The sequence below is a fragment of the Lissotriton vulgaris genome, chromosome 5, assembly GCF_964263255.1.
Source record: "Lissotriton vulgaris chromosome 5, aLisVul1.2, whole genome shotgun sequence".
Taxonomy (NCBI): domain Eukaryota; kingdom Metazoa; phylum Chordata; class Amphibia; order Caudata; family Salamandridae; genus Lissotriton; species Lissotriton vulgaris.
In genome coordinates this window covers 191,167,844-191,182,929 of record NC_141693.1, presented here as the reverse complement: position 1 = coordinate 191,182,929, position 15,086 = coordinate 191,167,844, and the positions used below count along the sequence as shown (strand labels likewise).

The 15,086-nt window shown below is 42.3% G+C and overlaps 1 protein-coding gene across 1 annotated transcript in view; it reads left to right on the top strand.

Annotated features, from left to right (window-relative positions):
• The window catches only part of LOC147710452 (ficolin-1-like), a 241,282-nt gene that overhangs the window by 103,247 nt on the left and 122,949 nt on the right, over positions 1-15,086 (top strand). The window contains exon 4 of the mRNA XM_086921138.1: positions 13,325-13,369. Within this exon, the coding sequence (XP_086777264.1) occupies positions 13,325-13,369 (45 nt within the window). The remainder of the gene's footprint in view (positions 1-13,324; positions 13,370-15,086) is intronic.

Here is a 15,086-nt window from a genome sequence, read left to right as displayed (position 1 = left end):
CGAGCAACTCTGCCCACTCGGGAAACTCAAAATAGTGCTGCAGAGTTTTTTTTACCACTTTCCAGAGTTCCATGTACAGCGACTACGCGAATGCCGCCCGGGGCTACTTCTGTTGTGGTGACTTGAGAGTGTAGCCGGTGCAGTCCTTCAAAGTGCAAAGCCTCCTGGTATGCAGTCCAAGAGTCAAGTAGGGCAGTACTTCTTCTCTTGTTGTTCTGAGGAGCTTCTTCAGCTCTGCCATATTTATCCTCCATTCTGGGCTGGCAAGAGGAGGGCACACCCCAACCAATAGGAGTACATTTGCCTGCCTCTGCTATGGCTACTTGTTGCAAAGTGTGGCACATCTTTGACCCAGAAAGCAATATTCTCAAAAAATAAAAATGGAGTGTGTTTTTCTGGTTAACCCATCCGACAGGTGTGGCTAGGAATTTACTACACTCCTCTTCCAGTCCCCTCTCCTAATCTATTTAGGCGGTCTCTCATCTGGCTGGGGATCAAAGAAGTGGGGGCTGACCTGGGTCCTGTGACACCTCTTCTCCTGCCTTTGAAGTCCAGTTTATCTCACCAGACCCCTTCCTGTCCCTGGCTACTCCAGGAAGCAAATCTCTTCCCACCAAAATGGCTGTTTTGTTTCAGCCCCAAGCCTCTTCACACCTACTCAGGAAGCAGATTGGCTCAGCCTGTCAAAGGCTGGCAAAACAAAAGAGAAGGCTACAGGGCTGTTTTAGGTGCCTTCAGCAAAGTGAGTTCTAAAACTACTTTACAGTAATAGTTATATTAAATGTGACCATGGCAAGTTGTTCGATTGAATGTGACTCTTATTTAACCCTGGGTGGTGAACTCCGCTCCGCTTGCGGAGTTTGCGGAGCTTCCCGCACTACGCTTTACGGGGAGCTCGCGGAGTTCCCAAAAACTCTGCTTCACGCAGCAGAGCAGTTTTTTTTTCTGCGCTCGCATTCACCAACCTCAAGTTGGAGAGCACAAGCGAAGAAAATCCACCTCCAGGCACGATTTTTCCTCCTTTGCGATCGCCAACATCAAGTTGGCAAGAGCAAGCATGAAAAATAAACCTCCCAGTGAGATTTCTCAAAGGGGGGTCAGGTTTCTCATTGCGAGTGGTCGTGTATGCTCGTGACCGCTCGCATTGAGAAACTGCCCGTTTATGTTGAGAAATCTGCTGCTCGTGTGAAAATCTACTTGAGCGGCAAAAAAGGTAAGCTTGCGCGGTGCATGTTGCTGTTCGCAATGATTGCACAGTGCAGACAAGCATCCGGCACAGTGCAATCACCGCGAAAGGCATTTTTCTACCTTACTCCGCCGTTTGCGGAGCTCCGCGTAGTGCGGCGGAGGTTTTTTTTGCACTTTGCGTAGCTTCGCGTAGTACAACCCTGCGAAGTCCGCCCAGGGTTACTCTTATTTTGATACTTTGAATCATCATCATCACTTTATTTCGATCACATAAGATCATAAAAGTACCCAGCACATACTTGGTACAATAAAAGAGGGTCAAGTAGATGAAGATAGATAAAATCACTTCATGTAAAGATTTGTTTAAAAACAGATAAATTAATAGGAAGTTTCATCGTAAGGTGCCTACTGTGTGCTTAATCTGCAGTGAATATTAATTTTTGAGACAGATCAAAGCAAATCATAAAATGCATTTGGTTTGTTTTATCCACAATGCGTGCCATTATCTAGACAAACCAAAGACCACAACTCTACATGTACTCAACGTTCTTTGCACCTCTATATAGTGGCCAGGGCTACCTAGTTTACAAAGTGGTATTATCCATTTTTCCCTGAGAGATCTGTAGTTAGGGCAGAAAAATAGCAGATGCACAATGGATTCAGGGCTTGCATTACAAGCAGGACAGAGATCATCAGGGAAAACATCCTTACACCAATTCTTACTAAAAGCTTTTGTAGGTAAGGTCTTGTACCGAAACTGAAAGAATAGTTTTCGGGCCAGGGGAGGTACAATATCATCCAGTGTATCCTCGGAACAGGGGACACATTTCAAATTAAGAAATTCGGTGGTCAAATGGCCTTCTGCCTTTGTCAGGACTTGCAATGATATTACTTCCCAAAACCTTTCCTTCAGCTTCAATCTGGATACAGTTGCCAGGCTATCTGGGTCAGACCAAAACCCCTCCATCCCAACCCTCCCTAGTAGCTCTTTTAATACTCTAAACCAGGGAATCAAGGTCATCAACGGAGACTTTAATAGCCCACAGAGGGGCTCCTGGTATGGCAAAAGTTCATCCACAGTCCACAGCCTGTGCCAAAACATCAGGAGTTTATAGCTTACTTTGTGTGCCAGCTGGTTTTGCGCAAGATCCAAGTATAGAGGCACAAGTGGGGTGCTAGTAGGTAGGTCTACCAGGGATCTAAGGAAGCGATTTTCGATTGTGGGCAGGCAATTTGTCAAACCTGTGCCCCACAGTTTGACTCCATAGAGGGCACCACCTAGCACTTTTGTGTTATAAATATCCAGATTGGGTGCAAGCTGTCTTGATAGTGTTTTCCTGTGTATTTTGGTAATATTAGCGGTCTGATGTAAAAGTTGCATCTTCACCTTCTCAATATTAGCTGCCCAATTTATTGTTGGAGTAAGGCGAATGCCCAAGTAATCAAAGGCATCTACATGCTCCAGATTATTGTTACCAACTAACACAGGTCTTTTGCTGGGCTTAGCCACTCCTTTTCTAAAACTCATATATTTGGTTTCAGTTTCATTTAACACCAGTCCTCGCTCGTTACAAAACTTGATGAAATCATTTAAAAGTTGTTGTCATCCCTCCGGTGATTTTGAGATTAAAAGTGTATCATCAGCAAAAAGGAGAGAAGGCACTCTTTTTTTGCCGATTTCGGGGGCATCGCACCCATCTCTGTCTAAAAAATTAACATTGTTAATGAAAAAGAATAAAAAGTGTGGGGCAAGGACACAGACCTGCCTTACTCCACACTGGACCTAGAAGGGATCTGTGACTTGGGTACTCTCCCCACCTCACATGTTCGGTTTTTGATGAATGTAATCTAATTAAAACATCTAAAAGATTCATTGTTATGCCCTGCTCCTTTAGGACCCTCCAGAGGTTTTCACACGGGACTAGGTCAAAGGCTACGAAAGCCACGTAGAGCTTTCCTCCCTTAACTTTCACTTCCTTCCAGTAGATGCACAACAGACGTAAGGTTTGGTCCAGGGTGCTAGTTTTGGCTCAAAAAAACATGTTTGAAGATCACTCAGGATATTGGATTCTGTAATCCAATCCTACATCCGGCCTAGGATTTGCTTGCAAAATATCTTCTGCAGGAAGTCGATAAATTGATAAGACTAATTGGCCTATAGCTGGATGGCCTCGCTTCATCCCGATGATCTCAGCATTTTTTGATGAGGGAGGGATAGGTGTACCTCTGAGGAATGAGTTAGTTAATAAGTTTAAATACCCCCACAGAAACACAAAAAAAGTACTATATGCAATGTAGCAGATATGGCCTACTTATACAGAAGGAAGATTCACTACAAGAGCAGTGCAGCGCAAAGTGCCAGGGGCTAGGAATTAGATTCAAATTGCCTAGTGCAAGGTAAGAAAGAGTTAACTTCAGTGGGCTACACTACGAATATAAAATTCACAAATAGAAATATATTAAGAACAGGTTAAATACACTAATTGTCACTGGATATTCGCCGTAGAATCAATGGGGACATTTAACAAAAATGTAAACACAATTTAACTGAACCGTAAAATCCTAAAAACGAATCAAAAAAGAAACAAGAAATGTTTATAAAAAATGAGTTAAAGAAGACCAGTTCCAGTATCTTACTGCTCACAGCTGCCACTTGCAGATCCTCTTTGCAGCCACAGCATTAGCAAAAGGTCACCAATGTTTTAGTGGGCAGACACAAATTATTTACTTAATCTTAAAGTCTCACCACCAACTCGGTTCTGTTCATTGTTTATGGTTCTCGCCCCACTCAGGTTCCACTGTGGCCTCCTTTAATGGTATCCAAATATTCAGACTAAGTGGGTGGCACTGCCCTGTCTCGTTCGGCCACGGACGGGCACAGACGGGCCGGCCCTTGGCACTGCATGAGCCCGAGGCCGCGTTTTTGCGCTGCCAGGAGCTGAGATTCCGCGTTGGTGCCTCCTGACGCTAAGTAAGCTGGGTGTTGAAGTCCCCAAAAACAAAGTGGCGTGTACACGTGATGAGCGCTGTCCTTAGGGGCTCCCGCCCTGCGAGAGCCTGAGGCCGCTTTTATGCACCGCCTGGTGCCGAGATTCCACGTTAGCGCCTCCTGGCGCTAAATACGCTGGGTGTTGAAGTCCCCAAAAATAAAGTGGCAAGTGCAGGTGATAAGCGATGTCCGTAGGGGCTCCCGTGCTGTGGGAGTCTGAGACCACTTTTATACGCTGCCTGGCACCAAGATTCCACAATGACGCCTCAGGGTGCTAAGTACGCTGGGTGTTGAAGTTCCCAAAAGCAAAGTGGCGTGTGCAGGTGATAAGCGCTGTCCGTAGGGGCTCTTCTTACTTTGAATTATGTTGTCAGTAGCAGCAGTGCAATAATTGTGGCTGTTTTTCACCTACAAGGGCATGAAAAACATATTTCGTATAATCCCTGCTTTTTATAACAATGCACCCTACCCTTTGGGCACTGAGGGCAGATTGTAGGGGTGACATATGTACTAAAAAGCTATTTTTGGTCTGTGGAAGTACTTTTAATTCCAAAGTCGAATTTGGACATGATTTTATTTTAAAACCAGCCTGGAAGTCATGTTTGGGTTTAGAATGCTACCAGACACCATAGCAGTCCACGCTTAATTGCGTTAAGTCCAGTGGGGTCCCTAAACCTCTTTGTGTTACATGTACTAGGGACTTACAGGTTGGTTGTTTTGGTCAAGTGGAATGATACCAGTTACCATATACCTGCTCTTTCCCTGGGCCTGGTTAGCAGAGCCCAGGGCACTTTCAGCATCAGTAACCCCCAGTATCAGTAAAATAAAGTGGAGGTGATCAGGGCAAAAAGGATGACTTTCCTACAGAGATCTTTCAGGTATGTAGATGTGTAATTATGAATAGTAAATCTGTAATTCCCTATATGCAATTACCTTTCAATATTCTGTCCTTGATATTCTTGTATCACAATATTCTGGGGTTTGCTATTTAGTAATACAATCAGTATTTAGGAAAGCATGCAGCTAGGGAGCACATCTTTAATGTTTGGTCATAGCTCAGGGCCATGCATCCCTATAATTATACTTCTTGGTCCAGGCCTGAGCTGCAGTGCAGTGGGTATCCACACCCAGCTGTAAAACAAATCCCATATTAAGGCCCCAGAACGATACTCCGCATGACACCACTATACAAGTGTGTACTCATTATACAAAAAGTGATGGATAGAATGCTTGAATTAATCTCAGCCACTGGTAATTACTGGGGTCACATCCCAAACCCAATTCCAATTCCAATTCCAATTCAATCCCAGGACTAGTTGTACCCTTGCTCTGGGCTTATCACCTGGGTATAGCTTGGTTCCAGTGACATAATGCATGGGACCCATGTCTGGGCAGACCCGCCCCACATTGGGCGACATACTAAAGTATGCAGAAAGTGATTGATGGAAAGCTTGATTTAATCTCAGCCACTGGTAATTCCTTGGGCTGCATTCAAATTCAGCCTTATTTTACACGCCATGCCACCTTAGTTTGAACCCATCTGTATGCAAATTAGTCTTGACCCTGCTCCAATGGGAACAATCCAGCCCGAACTGCCAAGCCAGGTCCTCCTTGAACCGGACCACAAGCAACTCGGGACCGGTTTCGCCCTTGTTATGTTGTTATGAACTCATCAGCTGGGTATAACTTGATTCCAGTGACAGTGTGCATGAGACCTACGTCTGGGCATACCCTTCTCAGCAGAGCAGAATGACCAAGACTCAGCACTCAGCTGGAAGAGTGTGAGCAGCAAGTATGTAATAAGTGTATTATTTGTATAATCAATTAGGAGCAAATGAGTTTGGAGAGAAGTGTCCAGCCGTGGGTGAAAACTTATCTTTGTTGTTTTGAGAGTAGTGCCCAGTTGTATGTATAGTTTAATCTTCATTCTAACCTTCCATATTGTATGTAAGTTCTGTTGTGTGTTATGAATTGAATGCATGTAGTGTTTGAATGAACGAATCATATTATCATGATAGATTGGAAATACATTTTATATTTTATATTTTGTGACATTATAACAGTTAAAACACAACTTTTATGTTGGGATATATAACATTTCCATTTTGAAAATATTTGTTTATGTGATGCTGCCTTAGAGTACCTTTGCTTTATTTTCAAATCACCATCATTTTGCAAATAATATGAATAATCACACAACTAGTAAAACAGTCTCCAGAAATGTATACAAAAATCCTACATAATCCTTTTGAAACATTTTGTAACCTCTGGTAAATACACTGAAAATATAAGTGAGACAATATGTTGAAGAACATCTTTAAAAATGTAATCAAAGGTTTATTACAAAAAACTGTTTGCAAAAACCTTTCTCCTCTTTTGAATGCCTGTTTCAAAAGAATTATTGGATATTAAAATTGTTTACAATTTTAATATTTGGTAAAGAGTGCACAGTGCAATTCATTGTTTTTAAGGATTAATATCCATTTCAAATAAAGTTGATTTGATATGCAGTATTAATCATATGAATAAAAAAAATGCTTGCCTTTATTTTCAGCAGACCAGGCTGACCAGTCAAACATCAGAGCAGAATTTAGGACACAAAAGATCATCTTCAATGACAAGGCAGGCATAACAGTTGCTAACTACTAGTGCAGAAGAGGAACCACACACAAGCAGGGAGAATATGATGGCCCAGAGACAAATTGGATCAGTCACTAAAAGGCTCCAGGACGAGACTGTTTGTCTACCAGTAGGGTAGGAAGATGTTGCCACCACTTCCCAGAAGAAAGAAGACATTGAGGCTGTCGCTGGCCTTGAGAAACAACCACTGGTGGTATCTGAAGAGCAGGCCCCATTGTCATTTGGGCCTGCACCCACACCTTGCTTAACTCCAGAGGCACCTAGATGAACCTACCTGCACAGCCTTCATATCTTTCTCCAAGTACTCACCATAAATAGCAGCAGTAATCGAGAGACACTTTAGCCCTTGAGACCCATCCATATGTGTAGGTCACACACTCACTCACTCCACAGTATGTCACTTTGGCCCTAATTACGAGTATGGCGGTCCAAAGACTGCCAGACTCGCTGGGTTGCAGCTGTGGCGGTCCAGCCATCGCTGCATTGGCAGTCTGAACGCCCCATTACGAGTTGGGCGGTTGAACGGCCGCCAGGGAACTGCCGTTCCCTGGAGGTGGCGTTGCGGTCAGGAGGCCACAAAATGCTTGGTGGGACCTCCACGGTCCCGTCAAGCATATTACGAGTTTCCTCTCTGCCAGCGATGTCATAGAGTTTCCTCCTCATGTACACCATGGAGGAGAGAAAACAAAGGGGGCCCTACAGGTCGCCTGTGTCTCCTACGATTGTGGGTGCTTACAGGGGGGCATATTTGCACCCGGGTGTGCATGCACAACAGTTCCTGCACATCATGGACTTTTGAGTCCATGCAGTGCAGGAGCCTTGTGGGGCATTTCCATTGTGGTTCCTTTTTGAAAGGCAGTGCTGCCATTGAAAGAGCACTGTCTAGGGACCGCCGCGCTGCCCGCCCTCTAGACTAATTTAAAGTCGTAATCTGGCAGACCGGCAGAGGCAAGTCTCTGCTGTGCAGGGGCACGATACTGGCATACCGCCCTCACTGCCGAAACTCATAATCGGGCCCTATGTCTGTTCTGAAGGAGGTACTGCGGCAAATCAAAGAGGTTAAGGGATCAATCACTCTGGATATCCGGCACTTAGTTTGAGAGGTTTAGATACTTCGAGAGGCAACCTATATTAACAGCTACACACACTATGTGGCAATATGACCTCATTGATAGCAGGTCTAAAATCTTGTCTACCACCCCAACCTGCCTCACCTCCTCTTGTCCTTTTTCCCAGTTTATTTGTCACATCTTATTCCTTTACTACCCCTGTGTTTCCTTCTTCCTATATGGTCTCTAGTCATGCCATGTCCAGTCTTTTAACATCTGCATCAGAGATGGCCTTTAACATCATTGGCATGAACAGTTAAACAGAGGATGTCCCCAAACCTGGAACTTTTCTCTGGCACCTGCTCTGGTCTGGAAATGTGACTTTATTAATTGTTGAACAGTGTACTTGGTTTACGAAGGTTGACTTTTTTTTACACATTTAATACTATTTTTATTGATTCATTATTTTGGACTCTTTGTGCGTATTTTGTTTTTAATCAGCCCCATTGAAATAGTCTTGCTTTACTGATGTTTCCTGGCTTGTTTTTAATATTTGCCACCCCCTCCAAGTTGGCATTTACCAGCTAAAATAAGACTTATTTTATTTAATTATATCTATTCCAAAGAAGAGTTTATATTTCCCCAAACATTTTAACATAAAATCAAAATTATTATTTATGCATAAAAACTTTCCAAAATATAAAGCATTGCATGTCTTATATTTAAAAGAAATTGCAGATAAATGCCATGCAAAAGAAATGTTTAGTTATTTCGCTTTCGATATCATAAGGAGATTTTTCAATGCAATACGTTTACCATAGTGAAATTTAACAACACAAAAGATACTGCTGATGGGATTGACAGTGAGTAGGCTTGACTTGTGGGTGGTTGAGTTGGTGGTGGTAGAGTGTAAGATGGTGGAGGTTGAGGTGGAGTTGGAAGTGGAGGTGTTGCAGGTTGTGAGGCAGGGCAGATGTTTGTGACAGAGTTCGTAGGTTAGTAAGTGGTGTTTCACTCCTACAATGAAGTACTTCTGTAGAAACTTTTGCCTCTATCTTCTTCATAGCCAAGAAATGTTTCCTTTCACTCATATTCCTTAAGTTTCAAAGATGTTCTGCGTAACATTTTGAAACATTAACCAAGAAACACATTTGACTGTCAACAGTCTAAGGGAGTCCTTTAAGCTAGATAGCTATCTCATGGAGAGTCGCTCCCATTGTTTGAAAATCCTCTTACACATTAGGCTGATGGTGGAAAGAATGATTATTCCAGAGAGTATGTTTAGACCATGCCGACACCCACCTACCTCCACAAGCACAGGGTGCCATTTGGGTGGTTGTGTGGGAGGGGATGATGAATGAGGATACCTGTTCCTCACCACAGGTGTTTTCTTCCTTAGATAAATAAGAGAAAACCAAAAATGCACCATCATGGGATGAGTGTGCAGGAGATTGTAAAGAGTTACCAACCAAACATGCATCTATTGCTGCTTAGCTAAATGCTGGAGACTAACAATCCTCAGAACTGATTTTGGATGGAGACTGTTGCTCACCTGTGAAGTAGTATCTTAGAGATATTCTGTGTGGGGACAATAGTAACCTACTCCTTGCCCTGGTCTTCCTCCTCCTTGACCCACTGCAACTACTCTTCTTCCTTTTCAGCAGCATTGGTCACTGATATAGTTGTTTGCAAGAGGATTGGACTCTATTTGTGCATCGTTTGCTGCCCTCAATTTGTAGATGGGTCAGTATCATTGTGCAGCGCAACGCCCCCACTACCCCCAAGCAGAAGATCTTTACAGTTGAAATACATCAAATGCAGTTTTGTGTCTAAAGGTCTAGATATTACTTTAATTAGCAATGTTGTGAAAAAAATACGATAAAGTTAGTGTCATGTGAATGAAATTCAGGGTTGATCCATACATGCATTTACTATATCTCGATAATGTCAACTCACTAGCTCGAGTCACAGGTGTTTCATTTCTGAAAGACATCCATGATGTCGACTGCTGAACAGTGTCCTCATAGTTGGTGTTGAAAAGGTAGCTCCTGATCCAGCAGCTGTAGAAAGAAGTATTATGTTCAATGTTTATTGGCAAACTATAAAAGTGGTCCTGATCACAAAGGCTTACAGAGTAGAGAGAAAGACATGAAGAAAGACAATATACATAAATGCAATCTCTTTTAAATTTGTACATAAAATAAGCAATACATAAAAATAAGTTAGTGAAAGGAGTAATGGAAAGATGTAGAAGTAAAAAAGCAGAGGTTCCTAGACTTACCTTATTGATGGATGGGAGAGGCCTAATTATTACATTACAGTATGTCCCTTGATGTTATCGGTGTTGAGGTTCGCAAGGCAGACATGAGGGGCTCTTGTTTGACAGAAGCTGATAGGAAAGAAAGACAAATATAGTGGGGAAATCTATCTTAAGTCATACACGGAAATTATATTTAAATGTTTAAATACAAAGTTGGAGACCCACAAAGATTCCTATTCTGCAATTTAAGACAAGACCTAAATGGTATCTATTGTGTTTTCCTTACAATGCCAAATGTAAGGATAATTTTACAGGACAAATGGCCTTACATATTAACTAGGATTAAAATAAGGATGTGTTACACTATAAATACAGCTACCCTGCCCGCTACAAATGAAGAGATAGGTTTGATCTAGAGCATAAAGAGCAGGCATTTAACTTACCAGTCTCTATCATGCATGTGCTCTGTGGTGTCCCATTTTTGGTGAAGTGTTAGCAGCTGGAGTACGGTAGATTTTGTGGCAGGTTGTGGATAAGAAAACATCTGCAGGTCCTTAAAATTTTAAAAAGAAAGCGTGTGAGTACATACGTGTTTAAAAATATAAATGTCAATATCAGATTTGACTATAATTATAATTCAATAAAAACAGATTTTAAACTATAATGTAAAAAAATGTAAATTGATACTTGTATATCGCACTACTCACCCGCAAGGGTCTCAAGGCACTTGTACGAATACCGCTGTGGAACCCATCCTGGCTTTCCCTGTGAGGCGTCCACTCCTGGGCACCCCCAAGGTGGAAGCCAGGCATCCTTTAACGTTGTGGGGGCCGTTGTGGAGATTAAGCAAGCTATTGCCCAGAGTTGCAGAGTGGGACTCCATGATTGGAATAGGCACCGAGGCGAGAATTATCAGGTCCGTGGAATTTTTGAGCCCAAGACCCGCCGTGGCGGGGAATTGAACCCTGATCCCGGGCCAGACCTCTGCATCAGGGTCTGCCCGGGACCAGGGTTCAAACAAATCAAGACATCTCGTATAGTATTGTTGTGACGTTGTTAGCATAAGGACAAACATATGCTTGTGTGTGTGTGTGCGTATGCCAGTGTGTCTACTTGTGTGTTGATGGGCTGAGTTGATAGACCTGCCCCGTGTGTGCCTTGATGCATATACAGGTCCTCCTGTCTCAAACTAACCAACCTATCTACTCGAAAGAGTGGCTGTGCTGAAAAGAGTACAAGTAAAATAGTTGTAATCAAAACATGTAGGTGTATATAGAGTATGGGTTAGAGTGAAATTTTGAGGGCTATGTCACAAAAGTGACGCAACGGCAGCGTAAAAGTGTTGCAAGGGACTTGTAAATCTGCCCGTAGTGCGTGACAGAGCCTTAGAATCAGGCACCATATTACTGTTGCCTAGAAGAGGCAGCCCATATAGCAGGTGGGGGTGCTTTGTGGAGAGAGGAGTCTTTTCAAGGGTGGTGAGGGAGAGGTGTGAGCCAGGTGCCCCTCCATGAAGATCATCTGCCAGCTGAATCCTGGAGAACTTCACCTTCACCCATCTCCTTTGTTCATGCTTCTTTTTAATATCCCTTCTCTTCAAGCTCACATGTCCTACCTCAGTTCATTGTCTGTCTGGTCCTCCCATACGTTTGCCTGCTGTGTACTATTGAGGATGAATGTAAGCAGCCCATACAGTTATTTGTAATGTTTTACAACACATTTGATTACAAAAGCTGTCTCATTCACAGTGAAGATTATCTTGCTCTTCAAAATTGTGGTCTGTATTATAGAAGAATGAGGTGACTGCAGGATCTAAAAGACGAAGAGGAAAAATCAGAGTCTATGGTCAGGGTAGATTTATGTTGTTGGAAGGGCATGGGTGATTTATTCAGGTTTCTGGAATTCTCCTCTTCTTTTTTATGCATATATCTCCCTCCGGCATGTGGATATCTCAGCCCATGTTGGGGAGGTCTCCACCAACTGCTCAGAACTTAAACTACAGTCTCAAAGTTATTAGTAGCAATGTTGCAGTTGCAAATTACATTTATACAGATTCCGCCCCTCAAACGGAGGGAGTGGAGACATCTAGGAGTAACTTTACGTTTGGAAATGGTGAATAGTGAAATGTGGTCAACTTACTCCTAGGTATAAGAGTACATTTGTAAGTGAGTAAATATACATGTGTAAGTTTACCTTTTTGGAAAGGATCTAACGTCTGTTCATCGATATAGTAATATCTCTCCTCAGAAATGAAATAAAGACATTTACAGGACTTAGAGACAACAGCCGTGAACTAAATATTGAAGCCCTAATCACCCTATGTACATTCGTGCGAGAAATGTGTTTCGGTAGGAGATAGTCCCACGGGATGCACAGATACTGAAATATTTTTTAATGTGTTATATTGAATCAGTTATTCTATTTAAGAGTCCTCTTGAACTTCACCCTCCGAGATACCCATTTTTAATTCTGAAGTGGATGCAAATTACAAGTTTGAAAAGACACTTTACATATTTTTAGTAATGTTCATAATGGGCCTTGTCTTGGGTTTAATGCAGCACTTGTTCAGGTAGCTTCACCTGCCAAATGTGAGACTGGCAGGGACCCTCTCCGGTTAATCGGATGACATCACATGAACACTGACTGTGTAAAAGAGTTAAATACTAATGTGGCGAATTGAATTAAGGAGATGAAATACTGACGTCAACTGTAGCACAAGCTTAACCAAGTTAGCTTGGCTTCATGTTTATATGTGTGACTTGGTAAGCATTTGCCACCATGTGAAGCTTCCCTATATGTACGTATATGTCTATATTATTGATTTATGTGCCTATATATGCTCTAAATGTTTTCCTTTCACATTGTCTCTGTTCATGCATGGAAACAACAAATCTATTGGCTTCGCCACTGCTTGTTATTAACGTTTTAATCTAAACTAACTATACTAATACTTTACTTATGTTATCCAGCAGTATGATTCTTGGGTAAGGATGAGATGCTGTGCTTTGTGATCTCTGCAGCTGTTGCATGACCCCACTGAGCTATCATACTAGGAAGCTGGGAGCTGTTGTTACATGCTTATAGTGATATATCCATTTCCAATGAAGTAAAACAATAAACTGATTTCATTGTCTTTAATGTTCTGTTCAACATGCAATGCCTCTGATAAACAGTTCTTTTTTGTGTGTGATTCAACAGGGCCAAAAGGTATGCTTGGCTTGCCAGGATTACCAGGACCAAAAGGTGAGAAACCCATGAGTCAATGACATATTCTCACTTACTGATGTGTCAGTTCTTATTATGAGGCTCCCTTGAGCTTCAAACACATCATTTGTCCTGACCCAACACTTGCCACGAGCCTCCTGAAGGGCATTTGCTCCTCCTAATGTACCTAGTCTCCCCTCTAAATGGTGGAATGCCACAAGGTAACCCATTCTATGATAGTTCTTTAAAGATGCAGCTGGAGAGCAGGGTCATGATGATGTGTGAAGTGAGTCCAATGCACTCAGAGCAAAGTATACCAATGATGCACACTTCACCTGAGCTCAGGCAGACTGCATGTCATGTTTCATAGCTTCTATAACGGTATCCAATGATAACCACTGCTTGTTCTGCTCTTTTCTGCCCATGTTGCCTATCTCATGCAAATTTGATTTTGATTTTTTTTTTTATATCGGATGTTATTAATTGAAAGGAAATTACATTTTATATCCGAGAATACATTTCCTGTAACAGAAGGTGCTAGGAAATATGACGTTTTAGAAGAAAGTGGAATAGAAATATCCTACACCACTAAGTCCCATATGTATATTTTTTGTCTGTGTCAGTGTCACAGGCTAAAGCTCTGACAGATGTCTAGAAAATACACACAGCAAAATGACGAATTTCCTTACATATGTAATTTCAGGGGGTTTGGCATAATTGTCAAGGAAGGAGTAAAAATGTTCCAACACTTATATTAATTTTCCCTCACATGTTCAAGTCAGATTGGGCCATGCGTATGGAATTTTCTTAACACATACAGTTCAGATAAGTTTCCAGAGATGTTGTCCTTTTTCCTCAAAGGTTCTGTCCTCAAGAGGGTCTGTTACATGGGTGGTGCATTGGCGTTCCTGTGCATCAGCCCATGTATTTTTGCACAAACCCATATTTACAAAGACTTGTACACATGGGTTTGCAAACTAATAGTGCGCTTACCTTAGGCTGGCATAGCGAGGAGGAACAAAGATATTTCCTTTTTGCATGTGTGATGCATTCTGCAGCACACATAAAAAGAGGAAATAGCCTCAAAGGAGAGCTTTTGTGCAGGAAGGTGTTCCTTAATGTACAAAAACAAAATTGACCATGACACAGGAACCCTTGTACCAATACGCAAAGGTGCCTGTATTGGATCTAGGCAGCCTCAAGTGCACCAGCACTAGGAGAGAACAGAACTGCGCCATTATCTTTGAAAATATGGCATTATTCTGCTCTCCCCCTTTCTCAAAAACTATGCTGCAACTTCACTTGCTGCGCTGCATTGTGTGAAATGTTAGTAAATAGGCCCCTTCATTCTTTGTCCCCTCATGATCAGACTGGGTTTATTGCAGGACGCTATATGGCCACAAATACGGAATATCTAATTCAGGCATTGGACTATCTGAATGCCAATTCGGTGCCAGCTTGCATTTTAATGGTCGATGCCTAAAAGGCATTCGACTTGGTGAATTGGGAAGCCCTATTTTATTCTGTCGGCCAATTTGGTTTCCCGGCACAAATTGTTAAGATGCTACATAATATATATACTGGAGCATCTGCTCAGGTAATAATTAATGCGAAACAGGCCGGGAGGATTAATGTAACCAGGGGCACTAGGCAGGGCTGTCCCTTATCTCCCTTGCTTTTTACCTTTTTTATTGAGCCCTTGGTGGCAAGGATTAGGTATAATGCGGCTATTCTGCCCCCTATCATCGGCATGTCT